General features: G+C 32.7%; 3 protein-coding genes across 3 annotated transcripts; 1 reads left to right on the top strand and 2 right to left on the bottom strand.

Annotated features, from left to right (window-relative positions):
* Window positions 1–130: 130 nt before the first annotated feature.
* Window positions 131–2,462, bottom strand: LOC130958634 (pentatricopeptide repeat-containing protein At1g10270-like). The gene has a single exon (XM_057885230.1). The coding sequence runs from the start codon at window positions 2,437–2,439 to the stop codon at window positions 625–627; it is 1,815 nt and encodes a 604-aa protein (XP_057741213.1). The 5' UTR covers window positions 2,440–2,462; the 3' UTR covers window positions 131–624.
* A 168-nt stretch (window positions 2,463–2,630) lies between these two features.
* Window positions 2,631–5,388, top strand: LOC130958666 (proteasome subunit beta type-1). The gene is made up of 7 exons (XM_057885232.1): window positions 2,631–2,827; window positions 2,930–3,037; window positions 3,252–3,333; window positions 4,202–4,331; window positions 4,410–4,552; window positions 4,641–4,727; window positions 5,007–5,388. The coding sequence occupies exons 1-7, from the start codon at window positions 2,781–2,783 to the stop codon at window positions 5,079–5,081; spliced, it is 672 nt and encodes a 223-aa protein (XP_057741215.1). The 5' UTR covers window positions 2,631–2,780; the 3' UTR covers window positions 5,082–5,388.
* A 291-nt stretch (window positions 5,389–5,679) lies between these two features.
* Window positions 5,680–9,602, bottom strand: LOC130958650 (uncharacterized). Its single transcript, XM_057885231.1, has 7 exons — window positions 9,369–9,602; window positions 9,213–9,269; window positions 8,897–9,022; window positions 6,621–6,690; window positions 6,340–6,426; window positions 6,128–6,241; window positions 5,680–5,930 (listed from the first exon to the last, which is right to left on the bottom strand). The coding sequence occupies exons 1-7, from the start codon at window positions 9,536–9,538 to the stop codon at window positions 5,877–5,879; spliced, it is 678 nt and encodes a 225-aa protein (XP_057741214.1). The 5' UTR covers window positions 9,539–9,602; the 3' UTR covers window positions 5,680–5,876.
* Between the last annotated feature and the right edge of the window lie 5,108 nt (window positions 9,603–14,710).

Genomic DNA, 14,710 nt, shown 5'->3' with positions numbered 1-14,710 from the left:
TATTAATGTATGAATACTACTAGTACTCCCAGTTTATTGGGATATTGTGCCACACTAGTAGTATTCATACATTAATATTTTTTTATTTTTATTTTTTAGGCTCTCAAGGTAATATCTTAAGATCATTTCAGCAAAAATATAACATCAGTAGCAATACAACATATAAATCTATGCCAGACATTAAATTAAAGGTTCAGCTACAAGAATAAATTAAAACATGCCCATATCCCATGAATTATCATGGACTAATATATCAAAATAGATCCTTGTATCATCATCTATAAACTCACAAATGCCTAGTAATTCTGAAGACCATAATTCAGCATCAGTAGACACAAAAAGATACCGTAATGATAAATCACCTCTTCTTTCAATTCAAAAGAGAACCAGGATCACTAAGAATTTACTTGAACTCCAAAAATCAAGCAGCTACTTGTTCATGACTTCTAGAATGTGAGAAGGGGCTCCTGATGATGGACGATGAGGTTCAATTGTCTGCGAATATGGTCCAGGGGCTGTATAGTGGTGGGGCGACATTTGATTTGCAGCTCCATATGATGGAGGAGTAGATCTGGAAATCTGAGGAGTTGCTCCTGACTCTGACACAGGCTGATATTGTCCTCCTTAAGAAGGTGGATAATTCCCCGCCATTTGCCGATGTCCGTATGGTGATCCATAAGGTTGATGTCCTGCTATTTGTGGTGGAGGGCCAGAAGGCGGACTATGCCCTCCCGCCGTTTGAGGCGGGGATCTTGGTGGTGGTGTTGGTGGACGGTATCCAAATCTGTTCATGTTTAGCAGTCTCGAAATCTCCTCCTCCCTCCCAGCCTTCTGGAAAGTCTCCATCAAATATGTCTGCAAGGGAGAAGTAAGGCCGATGCCATACCTTATAACCTCATTAAGCAACTCTTGGCTTTTATCCAGCAAACCATTACTGCATAGACCCTTGATGACAACCTCATAGCAAGTAGGATCAGGTTTGGGGTCTTTTTCTCCCATCTTACTCAAAATTTGAGCACAGTCAATAGCTTTCCCATTCTTAATCAATTCATCAAACACCCTATTACCAAAGCTTGCAACCACCCTTAGACCGGCATCCACCATTCTATGGAACACCCTCAAAGCATCATCAATCCTCTCCATCTTCAAGTATGCCTCAATCAAAGTCCTATGAGTTGGCACATCAGGGCTCAAAGATTTCGAGCACAGCTCTTCAAATAGTGTTTCCGCTTCAGACAGCATTCCATTCTCACAAAATCTAGCAATAATATTATTGTATCCTGCAACGTCCATAGCAAAAGGCTTCGAATTTGCCCTGGTCCCAACCTTCTTAAAAGTGGCAAGTGCTTCTCCAAATTTCCCCAGCTTAAAACACTGGTTGACCATTATATTGAAGGTATCCGAGTTCACAGCTTGAAAATTCGGAGGAGTATGATTATCCAACATCTGATGAAACAAAGACCAAGCCTCCGTACTCTTGCCGTACTTGAACAAGACCTCCAACCAGACATTGCAGGTAGCAGGCGTCATTCTAAACTCGCGATCCAATAAGGATTTATAAGACTCCATTGCCTCCTTATCTCTACCCTGCTTGAAGTACCACTCCATGTAAGTAGCATTGACAACCCCATCATAGACCAAACACCTCTCTTTCAACTCATCAAATAGTTCATTGGCCTTGTCAAGATTCCCCAAGTTAAGGAAACCAGAAATCAGATTATTGTACACCAGAGAGTCGGCACCGTGGCCTTTAGTCAGCATCTCACGCAAGAGATCGACGGCCTCGCCAATGCGGCCGGCGTCGATGAGACCCTTAGTGAGATGGCGATAGGACACAGGGGAAGGGCTGAAAGGGGCATTGGCAATGACATGGCGATAGATTTGGATTGCCACGTCAACATTCCCCTCATCACAGTGGGTGTTGATTAGGTTATTGTAGGAAACGATATTGGGAACAATATTTGACTGGTTGAAGAAAAAGTGAAAGAGAGCGATGGCTTCTTGGTACCTCTTGGCACGGTACATGGAGGCAATGATGGCGTTGCAGGTGAAGACGGTGGGGCGGGTGACGGAGAACACAGAGTGGCGGGCCACGGCGGAGGCGGCGTCGAGGTCGCCGGCGCGGATTAGAGACTGGACGCGGTTGTGGAGGCTAAGGCGGGGCCCGACGAGGGCGGAGGTGGAATCCGGGAGGCGGGGAGCGTTGGGGTCACGGGAGGCGGCGGATTGATGAGGAGGAGGACGAATCGCATTCAGTGGAGGCTCGATGCGAAGGCGGCGCTTGCGGCGGCGGCGCTCTGCGGCTGCTTCTTCGGCGGAGGAGAACGCGAATGAACGACTCTGTGCAGTGAAAGGGAAAGGGCGAGAATCACAAATGGCAACATCTTGGAGCGTCGACAAACGGCGGAGGGACCGGAGGAGGAGGCGGTAAAGCGGCATCGTTTCGTTGTTGGTGTGACGAATAGGTGAGAGAGAGAACCAACCAAGCACTCACTTTACTAAGAGTTGCGTTTTTTTTGTTCTTTTTGGGTCTGTCGATTTATTTTGTGACTCTTTCCAAAAAGGGCCATTTAGTTCAAAAAAGCCCATTCTATAAAAAATAACACTGTCACTTTTCGGAGAGATAGAAAAAAAAAAAAGAGCTCGTCACTTTGCTTTCGTGCTAGCAAAGACAGATCGAAAACCGAACCCTATTAGACTGAAACATTCACAAAAAAACCCCCACACTCATTCTTCTTCTTTTTCAACTTTCATCGCTGTGACTCTGTGATTCAACAACGATGACGAAGCAGCACGCTAATTGGTCTCCCTATGACAACAATGGAGGGTACTTCTCTCTCCCTTTTTTGGTTCTCAGTTGCAGTTTTTTGTTTGGGGAATTTTTTTGTCTAATTAATTATTAATTATTATTAATTTTTGCCTTTAATAGATCCTGTGTTGCGATTGCCGGAGCTGATTACTGTGTTATCGCAGCGGATACAAGAATGTCCACTGGTTACAACATCCTCACTCGGGAATACTCCAAAATCTCCCAATTGTATGTGCAACCTAATTATTACTCTTAATTAATCATTAAGTTTTATTATTTCTTTTAATCATTTGAAATTTAGTGGGTTATTTTATACTTGAGAGCTGCATGAACTGTTAAATTGTTAATTGGGCAAAGTTTCCTTGATGTTTATGTGTGTGGTTATGTTAATATCGTTTGAGAATATGAATTGGAGTTTTTTTTTTCTTTAATTTTGCGGCAGAGCTGAAAAATGTGTTATGGCTTCTTCGGGCTTTCAAGCTGATGTTAAAGCTTTGCAGAAGGTGTTGTCTGCTAGGCATTTGGTGAGTCAACATTCTCAACTATTGTATTATTTGCCAAAGATGTTTATTTTGCGTGTGAGTTCTTTCAAGTTAGCAAATGCTGTGTTAATATGCTTATTAATCACTTAGTATATGTTCTCCTAGGAAGCTGTTTGTGTTTAATAAGTTAATAGTTGAAATGCTGTTTTGGATTCAAGCTCTTCTAGGCTAGCCGCTGGCATAGCAAGTTAGATATTATGTTTCTACGTTTAATCCCATCATTGTATGGTTTGTTGTTTTATTTCTTAGATTGTAGATATTTCAGTTCAGATTAAGTTGGATGAATGAACTTTTCTTGGTTGAGTTGTTTTCAATCTTTCTGTGCTGAAAACTATTATCTTCAACCATTAGAGTTGAAGCGGTACATTGCGACCACTTGTTTTGCATCATAAGTTGAATTGGATTTGAAGCTGTTAGGAACTGATTGACATTTATTAATTATATGAGAGCTTTCATTCTTTTTATTTGGACCAAATACATTTTCTTTTCTGACCATCTAATCATGTATTCAAAGGTTTGGAAACTATGGTATTAGGATTAGGCTGGTTTCAGTTATTGGAATTTCCATTGTCTATTATCAATTTTTGAAAAGCTACTATGCAGTCGAAGATATCTATGAATTGATTCCATGTGCATTTAGATATGCTTGAATTGAATAGTTTTGTTTCCCTGAAGGACATGCTGTATCGATTATGTTGTTAGATGCTAGTAGTGAAAATGAGGAAACTGCGGAATTGTATTTATGAATTGTTTTGTACCTTTTGTGATTCTTGCTTTTATCATATGTTGACAATGAATGTGGGAGCTGCGTTGGTACTTAAATGATTTTGTCTTTTTCATTTGAATGCAGATTTATCAGCATCAACACAACAAGCAAATGAGCTGCCCTGCAATGGCTCAATTGCTTTCGAACACTCTCTATTACAAACGTTTCTTCCCTTATTATTCTTTCAATGTCTTGGGTGGTCTTGACAATGAAGGTACACTATATCTACCCTTCTATGTTTGTCCATGTACCATTGTTTTATTTGCTAATAACTTACTTAAACCTGAAATAGGAAAGGGATGTGTTTTCACGTATGATGCTGTTGGTTCATATGAGAGGGTCGGCTATAGCTCTCAAGGTTCTGGTTCAACACTCATTACACCATTTTTGGATAACCAACTGAAGTCTCCCAGCCCACTCCTATATCCACCTGTGGTAAAGTTCTGAAATTAATACTTATCTTGAAATGTTTGATTCTCTAAATTTCGGTTGATATCTATGTGACAATTTTGATATCTTGCAGGATGCTGTTACTCCATTGGCTGAAGCAGAAGCAGTCGAGCTGGTCAAAACTGTTTTTGCATCTGCAACCGAGAGAGATATATACACTGTAAGTTTGTATAACATTTGTAGCTTGCCATTCAGTATTTCTTAATGGTATGGAAGTGCATCTTTGCAAATTCTATGAATTTGATTTTGAAAATTCCTTTCCAAAACTTGTTCCATTGATTTCTACCCACAGTAATTCTTAACGGTACAGAAGTCCATCATTGCAAATTGTAGGATTTTGTTTCTCAAAATTCCTGTCTAAAGTTCATTTCATACTGTATAGCACATCTGTTTGCCACATGTGAATAAACTTGGTTGCTAACTTTTATTCTTTTTACAGGGAGATAAGGTTGAAATTGTCATCCTAAATGCTAGTGGTATCCATAGAGAGTACATGGATCTAAGGAAAGATTGATGCTCTACAATGAAATGTTCTGTTGGAGGTGCTGGATTTGAATTGAGAATGTTTGAAGTACTGTATGTCATGGTTGATATTTCCCATTAGGCAAAGTTGAGAAAAGCGTTTCCAGTGTGGAACCAATTCGAGGAAGTGCTAGTTTGTTTACATTATAACTAGAGTACTAGACTTTGCTTTCAATTAAATTTGCATTGGATATTATCCGATCTTTATTAATGCAAATCCACTGTGTTGTAAAAGATTATGAAATTTGATCATGGTATTATCTCAGCAAAATCTAATCAGCTCTAACTGGTGTTTTATACAGTGTGCTTTACTTGGTTTATGCATACAAATTCATATGGCTAGAAGCATGTAGTTCAATTTGACAAATGTTTGAGCATTGGTGCCTACTCTTCTTAGTGTGTATTTGGTTAGGGATTAAAAGTGATAGGTGCATGGAGAAAACTACTCTCACCCTTGCTATTTATTTTTGATATAGAAGAAAAAGTGCTAGTTCAATTTACTTGGGTAATCCAGCATGGAATTTTGACCATTTTGTCAATAAAAGAAATGCAAAACCATGATGGAAACTCGTAGTGAAGGAATATATCAATTGGAAAAACAACCAAGATATTTATTTCATTCCTTGAACAAGGGTTACATTTGTGCACTCTGAGTTCTGCAATTCAAATGAACACAGACATGTCTTTCATTCAATGGTTCAATAGGTTATGGTCTGATAAAAAATTATTCAAGTTGAACTCAAGTTGTTTTTGTTGCCATTGATTATATGATTTCTATATAGGTTGCTTATATCGTCTCTGCAGATGCCCATCCTCTCTTCTCCAATTCTTGTCTCAATGCCTGCGATTAAGAAAGAAGTTTTCATCAGGAAGTGATTGTCTACTTTTCCACCTCATCTTTTAACCAAATTTATACAATTACTTATAGTTTATCTTAAGTAAAAAATAAATTACATGAGATCCTTTATCATGTCAAGTGTATGATTAAAGTTTTGCAATGGAGAAGATCCCCAAAACCAAACAGTTATGAAGTTTTACCTTAATTCTTTTCTTATTTGCATCAAAATCAAAGTTTCCAACCCTCGATGCGGATCGATACTCCACTGTTGAACCCTTACCAGGAGGAAACCAGAACTCAACATCATCCACAAACTGAAGAGGAGAGAATTGGAATTAAAGCTGGTTTCGGAAACCATCTAAATGCACAAAAGGTTTACTTTTATTTATTTTTAATCTAGAATTGCACATACCCCCAAGATTGAGTACTCCACTCTGATATAGTCCTCTTTCCTTTCAACTATTCGTGGTGTAAATTTGTCTGCTGGTGTTGATTCTATCTGTGAGATTATCATTATGCATTGGCATAAGCTTTACTTCAATCAAATAAAAAAGTGAACATTGATACATTTTGATTCATTAGTAATATAGAAAATATAAAATGGATATAGATATATTTTTCTGAAAACCTAAAAGACCCTTATAATCCAAAGGTAAGAACCATGATTATTGAGTCAGATTTATCATTTATTACCACATCTATCAGTTCCTCCATTGCCTCTTCCCTGCTTATAGGATTTTTCCTACCTTCAGGGTTATAATTCCTGTAACAAAATTAAATTTTTAGACAAGTGACAACATGCATGTATTGGTAATTGCACAATAAAGTATTAAATGTTCAGGGTTATAATTCCTGTAACAAAATTAAATTTTTAGACAAGTGACAACATGCATGTATTGGTAATTGCACAATAAAGTATTAAATGTTGTAGGGCCAAGCTACAGAAGAATTAAACTAAAAAAAAAACAATAAGTGGTAAAGTACACTATTTCACCGACCCATGTTTATTTTAATATTGGTCAATGTTGAACAGCTCAAACCAACAAACATTACTCATCAGCTACACTAAACTCACGTGGCTCAAAGTTTGAGAATTGATAGACTATTGCGAATGCATGAATTCAATGTAATGCACATGGATACGCCATCTGAGATTCCTTTGGTACTAATTACTAAACCAAGTTTATTATCTTCTAAACATTGATGGAGAAGGTGAAAATAGAAACACTTACAAAATCTTGAAGCATATTGTTTAAACAACATTTTCAATCACTCAGTTAATTTATAAAGTTCAAACATTATATTAAAAAAGAGTGGTAATAATATGTTGGGAAAGTATGAGGAGCCAATGTATGTTTTATACAATGTGTACAATGGGGTTAAATTGAAATTAGAATTAAATTAGAAACAATTAATTAATTTTGAGTAGTTTCCAATTTAAAATTTGAATCAAATTATAATTTTCGTTGGTTATGGCAATTAATTAATTTTGGGTAGTTATGACAATTAATTAATTTTGAGTAGTTTCCATTTAAAATTTGAATCAAATCATAATTCCTGCTAGAATCAAATTAGGATCATCTCTCTCTCATTACGGTGTAAACTCTTCTCTCACTCTATCCTTGAAGCAAAAGTCGGTACAGTGCCGCCATAGTTACCAGTCGCCATCGTCCGCACAGGCCACCGTACGTAGGAAGGACGCGCATATTGTGTGAGTCAAGCTCGCAGCACCGCAGCAATCCGGATGTCCAGTGCCTCCATCGCAGCCCGTTTGTGCCTTTTTCCCGTCGCCGAATGTTCACTTTCTTTGTGAACTGATGGTTATTCTTGGATTCCTAGTTGTAGATGATGATTGCTGGTTATGATTTATGCACGTTCACATTGGATGTTCGTTTTTGTATGATTTTGGATGTTCACTTCCTCAGTTTTCGTGGATGTTTATTCTTCGAGTAATTCAACAAGACCTAGGCAGCAGCGTTGTGATGATGCGAGCGCGGGGTTCGGGGCTGCAACTCAAGTCGGCGACACTGACCGTTGCAGATCACGGATGTTCGGCCGCGTGAGGAGTTACGGAGGTTCTTCCGGCGAGGGCGTTGGCGCGAGGAGGCGTAGTGCGACAGTTCTGGTTGGCAGGAACGGAGGCTACACGTCGCACAGAAACAGAGCGGTAGAACGCAGGTTGCTACGGAGAGGCGGCGGAGAAAGGGGGTTTTCTGCAGAACAAACAATGGGATTTTTTGGAGGGTAGGTAATGGTATGTGATCAAGGGTTAATGTGAAAGAATAATTTGGGATAAATTGGGGGTAGATATCACAAAAAACAACTAAAAATTAGGAAAAATGATGTTTAATTCACATTATTAATACATATTGGCCAAATAAACAGTCCATTGTATATATTATATAGATACCTCATTGTCTCCCTAGCGGAACTCTAATATGTTTTATGAACACACAAGTATTTTTTATATGAATCATACTAGGTAACCAATGACTTTCTTTAACAACATGAACAACAGACTTTTAAATTGGCCCATTCAACTAAAATACACTACACTCCAAATTACTCACCTAAAATTTAGTGTTAGAATAAGTAAATAACCATCCACACATCTAGTGAATTGAACATCCGATATATTTATTGTTCACATTGTTTAATATTTCCATTGTCTACCTATACTTTTCCTTTTCATATAAACCCTCTTCAAAATGCTACTGAGTTTTATGACAAACATAAGTTATAGGATTATGATACTCTCATGTTATGATGTTTATGTTCATGAGATAAAATTCCACTCAAACAAAATTGATAACAAAATTTGGGATTTTCTCTTTCATAGTTTCATATAAATTGTTCACATGTTATTGAAATCTATGCTAAAAATAGAACATTATTCTAATTGCAGCTAATTATTGAATACTAGAAAACCAATAGTTAGATTAACACACACAAAAAGAAGGGAACTTTACCAAGGAGGTGCATAATGGATGGTATCAGTGATATTCTCAGATGTTGATATACAATTCTTGGTTGCTGGACACAAAGCTAATGATGGAGGATTTTTTTGCACTCCAAGATAATCAGGCTTTTTTCCACTGCACAAAAGACCCCTTAATTCTCAATTCTCATCACTCAAATATGCAATAATGGAAAACATGAAATCTTAATTTAGGATATTCCAAATTTGCATTACAATAATAATATTAATAAAAAAAAGTGAACAACTTCAAATGATGATAATGGAAAAACAGGAAAAAGAAAAAAGAACACAGAGGAGGAAGTTACCTGAAATTGAAGATAGCACCAACGGTTGCTATTTCACTGCTTCTCAATATGAGTTCCCTTCAAAATGGTAAAAAGATTTGAACTTTAGAAATTTCAGAAAATGGGCATTCAAATTCAACAGTTTCAATTCAATAACAAAGTGTGGAAGAAGAGAACCTTCGGTTCAAGTTGCTGTTGCTGTTGTTATTGTTGTTGTCTTCATGATTATTATTATTATTCTTGTGACAGAGACTAATACGTAGAAGAGAAGAAGCTTTGTTGTTGTTGCTGGGTTTGGTACAAAACTTGAGGTTGGTGTAGAAGGTGCTGGATGAAGATGCTGCCATTGATGAAGAAAAGAGCTTAAAAAATTGAAAGGTTGTGTTTAGAGCAAAGCATTATATATATAAGTCACGTGTGTGAATAATATATTCATATATTGCATCTTTAACGCGGCGTTTTGATCACTTTACTTTTTTCTCACACGGAAAAGGGGTTGGCAACTTTGTATTTCTTTTTTATTAATAATAATTAGTTTTTATTTCATTGTAAAAATGTTTTAAACACGTCTCTAGTTACATAATATTAAAGAATCATAGTCATGGTCTCATGTATTGGTTAGTGGTCATGGGATAATTGAGTCATTGAGTGGAAGTTAAGCTCTCTTTTTTTCTTTAATGGCTTTAAATTTGAGTTTTGACAACGGAAAACTTAGTATATTTAGGGAAATAATTAATCACAATTTCTTAAGTTTGTTGAATTTAGAAGAAAGAGAAACAATTATATTTTTTAATTATTTATAGTATTGGTCAATTTCAAGTAATACCATGATAGTACTTGTTTCTTTTCAACCAATGAATATTCGGACTTATTCTCATACATTTTCTTATATATTAAATAACTTGTCAATGCCTTCTACTCATATTCCTTTCATTGTAATACACTAATACCTCGGTTCAGTGGGGGATTCAGAAATTTGATAAAAGGGGTCAAATTAAATATAAAATAAATTAAAATATAATATAATAAAAAGTTAACAAAATATAATTTATAATATATAGGTTAAAATTAATAATTATATTATATAAAAATCAACATTCAACTACATACTTTAAGTTTTGGTATTTTTAAAATTGTTTTGCGATATTTCATATAACTAAAATTATCAATTTACTATCTGAAATAAATTTTAAAGTATTCTCTTTTTCAATATATACAATTATATAATTTACTAAAAATTTGTTTTTTTTATCTTATTTTTATAATTTTTATTATTTAAAAAGTCTATTCAATTGTTATTGTTGTCATAAAAAAAGTCAAAATAAAATTTGTTATAATTATTAATTTTTTACATTAATCCAAACCTATATATTTCAATAACTTTTTAATTATTTATATATTTATAAACTTTTATTGTTTTTTAAATTTATTTTTTATTTGTTACTAATATATTATAATACACATTATAATTTATACATATTAAATTACTAATATATAATTTTTTTTAGTGTGTAATATATTAAAATGTATTTAATCTATAATTAATATATATATTAATTATATAATAATAAACTAATAACACTGCTTTTTTTTTTTAAAAAAATAGGGGGATCATGGCCACCTTAGGCTCCCTTGGATCCGCCAGTGCCTCGGTTAACTCTTTTTATTACGAATAAAGTATCGTTTTTGTTCTTAATGTTTTGGGTAAATTTTAAAATTGACTCTAACGTTTCAGTTGTCCTATTTAAATCTCTAACGTTTTAAAATTGACTCAATGTTATCCTGCCGTTAGAAATTCGTTAACAGAGTTGACGGCAGAACAAAATTGAGACGATTTTAAAATATTAGAGACTTAAATAGAATGAAAACGTTGGGGACAAAAATGATACATAAAAATAAATTTTAATTTTATCCCTCAATAATATCAATTTTTTACTATACATAGTATTCAATTATTTTTTAATCACATCTAAGTAAATTACACTTAATCATATTACTTTTATTCTAAATAAATTAATTTTTTTATAATTTTACTCTTAAAGATTTTTAGTTATCAAGAAATGTTTGTAGAATGACTAGTATATAAACTTGCAGAAAAAAATATATATATACAATAAAATGGCTCATTCTTAAACGCTCCTTGCTAAGTATGGAGTGCTGCACACCCTGTGAATTCATTAAATCTAAACTCTTCATTTATTATATTTTATTTGAATGATCTGGATTTAAAAAAGTAACCTGTTAATCAGGTTAATCATTTTTTACAAGTTTTAGAATTTTTTTATAAGTCTCAGATATTAGGCTGAAATTTAAAATAAAAAAATAGTATATAAATATTAAAAACAACATGTTTGCAAAAAAATTATTGGACTTTAGAATTAAAATAAATAATACATAAAAAATAAGTTAAAAATTCATGTATTAAATCTAGAAAAAAATTAAAATAATATTAAAATTTAAATAAATTTTGTTTTGTGTGAAATAAAATTATAATATTGAATATAAACACAATGATAAAAAATTGTGTTATATATATATTTTATGTATATAATATTAAAATTTAAATAAATTTTGTTTTATGTGAAATAAAATTATAATATTAAATATAAACACAATGATAAAAATTTTTGTGTTATATATATATATATATATATATATATATATATATATATATAATTTTATTTTGTGAAAAACAAAATTAAAACATCAAATATGAATAGAATAATAAAAGATTTTGTATTATATTAATTTAATTAAAAAAAACCATATATATAACATAAAAAGCAAACAAACATATAATAATTTTATTTTGTGCGAAGCAAAAATTCATATAATTTTTTATTAACAATTTTTTTATTGAAATATGTCATTTTACTATATTTATAATATATTATTTGGGATAATTATATTATTTTAATTAATATATATTATTTAAAAAATATTTAAAATTTATTATTTTGTATTAAGAATATTATTAAAAATATATTGTTAGTTTTTCTTAAAATAATACTTTCTTTTCTTTGGTTCAAATACTATGACAATAAATTTTTGTACGTAACTGTGTCTACTCAATAAATATTATATTCATTTATTTCTATATAGTATGTAAAATAAATAATTAATGTTTAAAAAAGTTAATAAAAAAAGAAGTATTCTTTTTTTTTTTACCAATTTTTAGGTGAATATAGAGACTATGTCATTTGAATTATAACTCATTGACAAAGAAAGAAATACTCTTAATTATATTTAAATAGAATAATTATTTATTAGGCTCGTTTTTATACAAATAAAAATTTTTCTTAGTTTTATATCTGTAATATTTTATACCAATTAGCTTCAAAATTTAATTATTTTTTGAATAAATTAATAAAAATAATACAAATAATTGTTTAAATAAAATTATATTTTAATTTTTCATTCTATTACGTACAAGTTGAGGATAATTTGAAATAAAAGATAATGAGTAGTGCTAGGGAGCCAATGGACTAAATATACAATGTGTACAATGGACTAAATCTTTGATCCATGAATAAAATAAACATCACCATACTATCTAGAATAACCATCCGGATACCAAGGATAACCATCTGGATACCAAGGATAATAAACATCTCAATAAAAAATTAAACTATTTTTGGAGTTCAACAAGAATCGAACTCTTGACCTTTCGGATCCAGAACACTAATACCATATCTGAAACCACTCATCCCAAAAGCGTAACTTGACAGAACAATGTAACACTAATGGTCATATCTCTAATACTTCCTAAACCTCCATTGTACACATTGTACGCTTAGACTATTGGCTCCCTAGACTTTCTCAAAGATAATAGACTTGTTATAACTGTCATGTATTTTGTTGCTTTGACTGCGTCATCATCTGAGAATCATGGCGCCTTCATGGAAACCGGTTCTTCTACAGAATCAGTTTGGAGTTAGCCAACTAGCAGCAGCGACAGACAGCGTCTTCCTTTTCTATGGCGGCAATTTTTTCGGCTTTGAAGGTCCATTTATGATAGAGGTGGAATGGAGTGGGTTCAAAAGCGTCAAAATCTATGGCTAGACAGAACAATAGTAAAAACACCTGCTAGTAAACAAAACAGTGAAAATGCTTGAAGACATCACATCAACAATACAGAGTAACGAAAGAATTCGATTAAATTTTTCTGAGTATTTTTTTGGTGTAAAGATAGTCCTCTATTAAACGAGCGAATTAGTTTTTTTGTTAGTGTCAGTTTGTTTGTTCATCCCATAACAAAAAAATAATAATAATAATAATAAATAAATTTAATTTACCTGATCACTTTTGATAGTAGGTTAACTTTTAAAGAGTGCTGCACTCCCTACTTTACCTGGGGTGCACTAGCTTTCACCCAATAAAATATAAATTATACCTTTTGTCTCTAATGTATCAAAATTCTTTAAAATTATAAAAAATTAATTTATTTAAAAGGAAAGTAATGTGATTAAGTGTAATTTATTTAGATGTAATTAAAAAATAATTGAATACTATGTACAGTAAAAAATTGATATTATTAAAAGATAAAATTAAATTAAAATTTATTTTTATGTATCGTTTTCGTCTTATTTAAGTCCCGCCGTCAATTCTATTAACGGATCCTTAACGGTAGGACAATATTGAGTCAATTTTGAAACATTAGGGACTTAAATATGACGATTGAAATGTTAGAGACAACTTTGGGACTTACCCTAAACGTTGAGGACAAAAACAATACTTTACTCTTTTATTATATATAAAAAAACATAATTATTCATATTTGATGTAAAAATAATAATAAATAATTAATAAAGTTAGATGTCCGAGCGTATTTTAAATCAAATTTTCAACTAAATCATCATGTACTTCTTTTTTTCATACATATATGTCGCACTTCTTTCTTCAACGTTGATATTATTATGGTTGCCATCACGGTTGTCGTCGTCGTCATTATTGCAACCGTTGTTGTTATTGTTGTTGTTTCTACTGGTGTTGTTATTGTTGTTGTTTAATTTATTTTCTTTTTTCTATTCATCCTCCTTTATTATCATTATTATTATCGTCTTCGTCGTCTTTATCATCATCTTCTTCTATATATGTTCATAAAACTAGAGTATGAACAATTTAATTCACAACATATGAATTTTGGAGCAGAGCTCAAAAAATTTTAGTATAAAACACAAAAATTTTTGAAGGGCCACATGTCGAGAATATCAACACCCAATCAACAAAGTAAAGCAAAATACGCAATACACTCAAAACATTAACACTCAACCAACAAAATACACACAGTTAAGGGTGGCAAAATGGGTAATCCACCCTACCAAAGGCTGCATCAATAAAAAGCCCCTCGTGCGTACCAAGTAAAGTGGGATCAAAATACTAGTCAGGCCCACTTTTTATGATGGATTGGCGAACTAGCCTGCTTAACATTTAATAAAAAAATAATATACATATGAGAATTAAAAAATTAAATATAAATAAAAATAATTAAATTATAATACATTTTTTCGCTATCTTCT

Source organism: Arachis stenosperma, chromosome 2 (assembly GCF_014773155.1).
Source record: "Arachis stenosperma cultivar V10309 chromosome 2, arast.V10309.gnm1.PFL2, whole genome shotgun sequence".
In the NCBI taxonomy this organism is placed as follows: Eukaryota; Viridiplantae; Streptophyta; class Magnoliopsida; order Fabales; family Fabaceae; genus Arachis; species Arachis stenosperma.
Note: the sequence above shows the minus strand (reverse complement) of the source record. Positions and strands in the feature narration are given on the sequence as shown.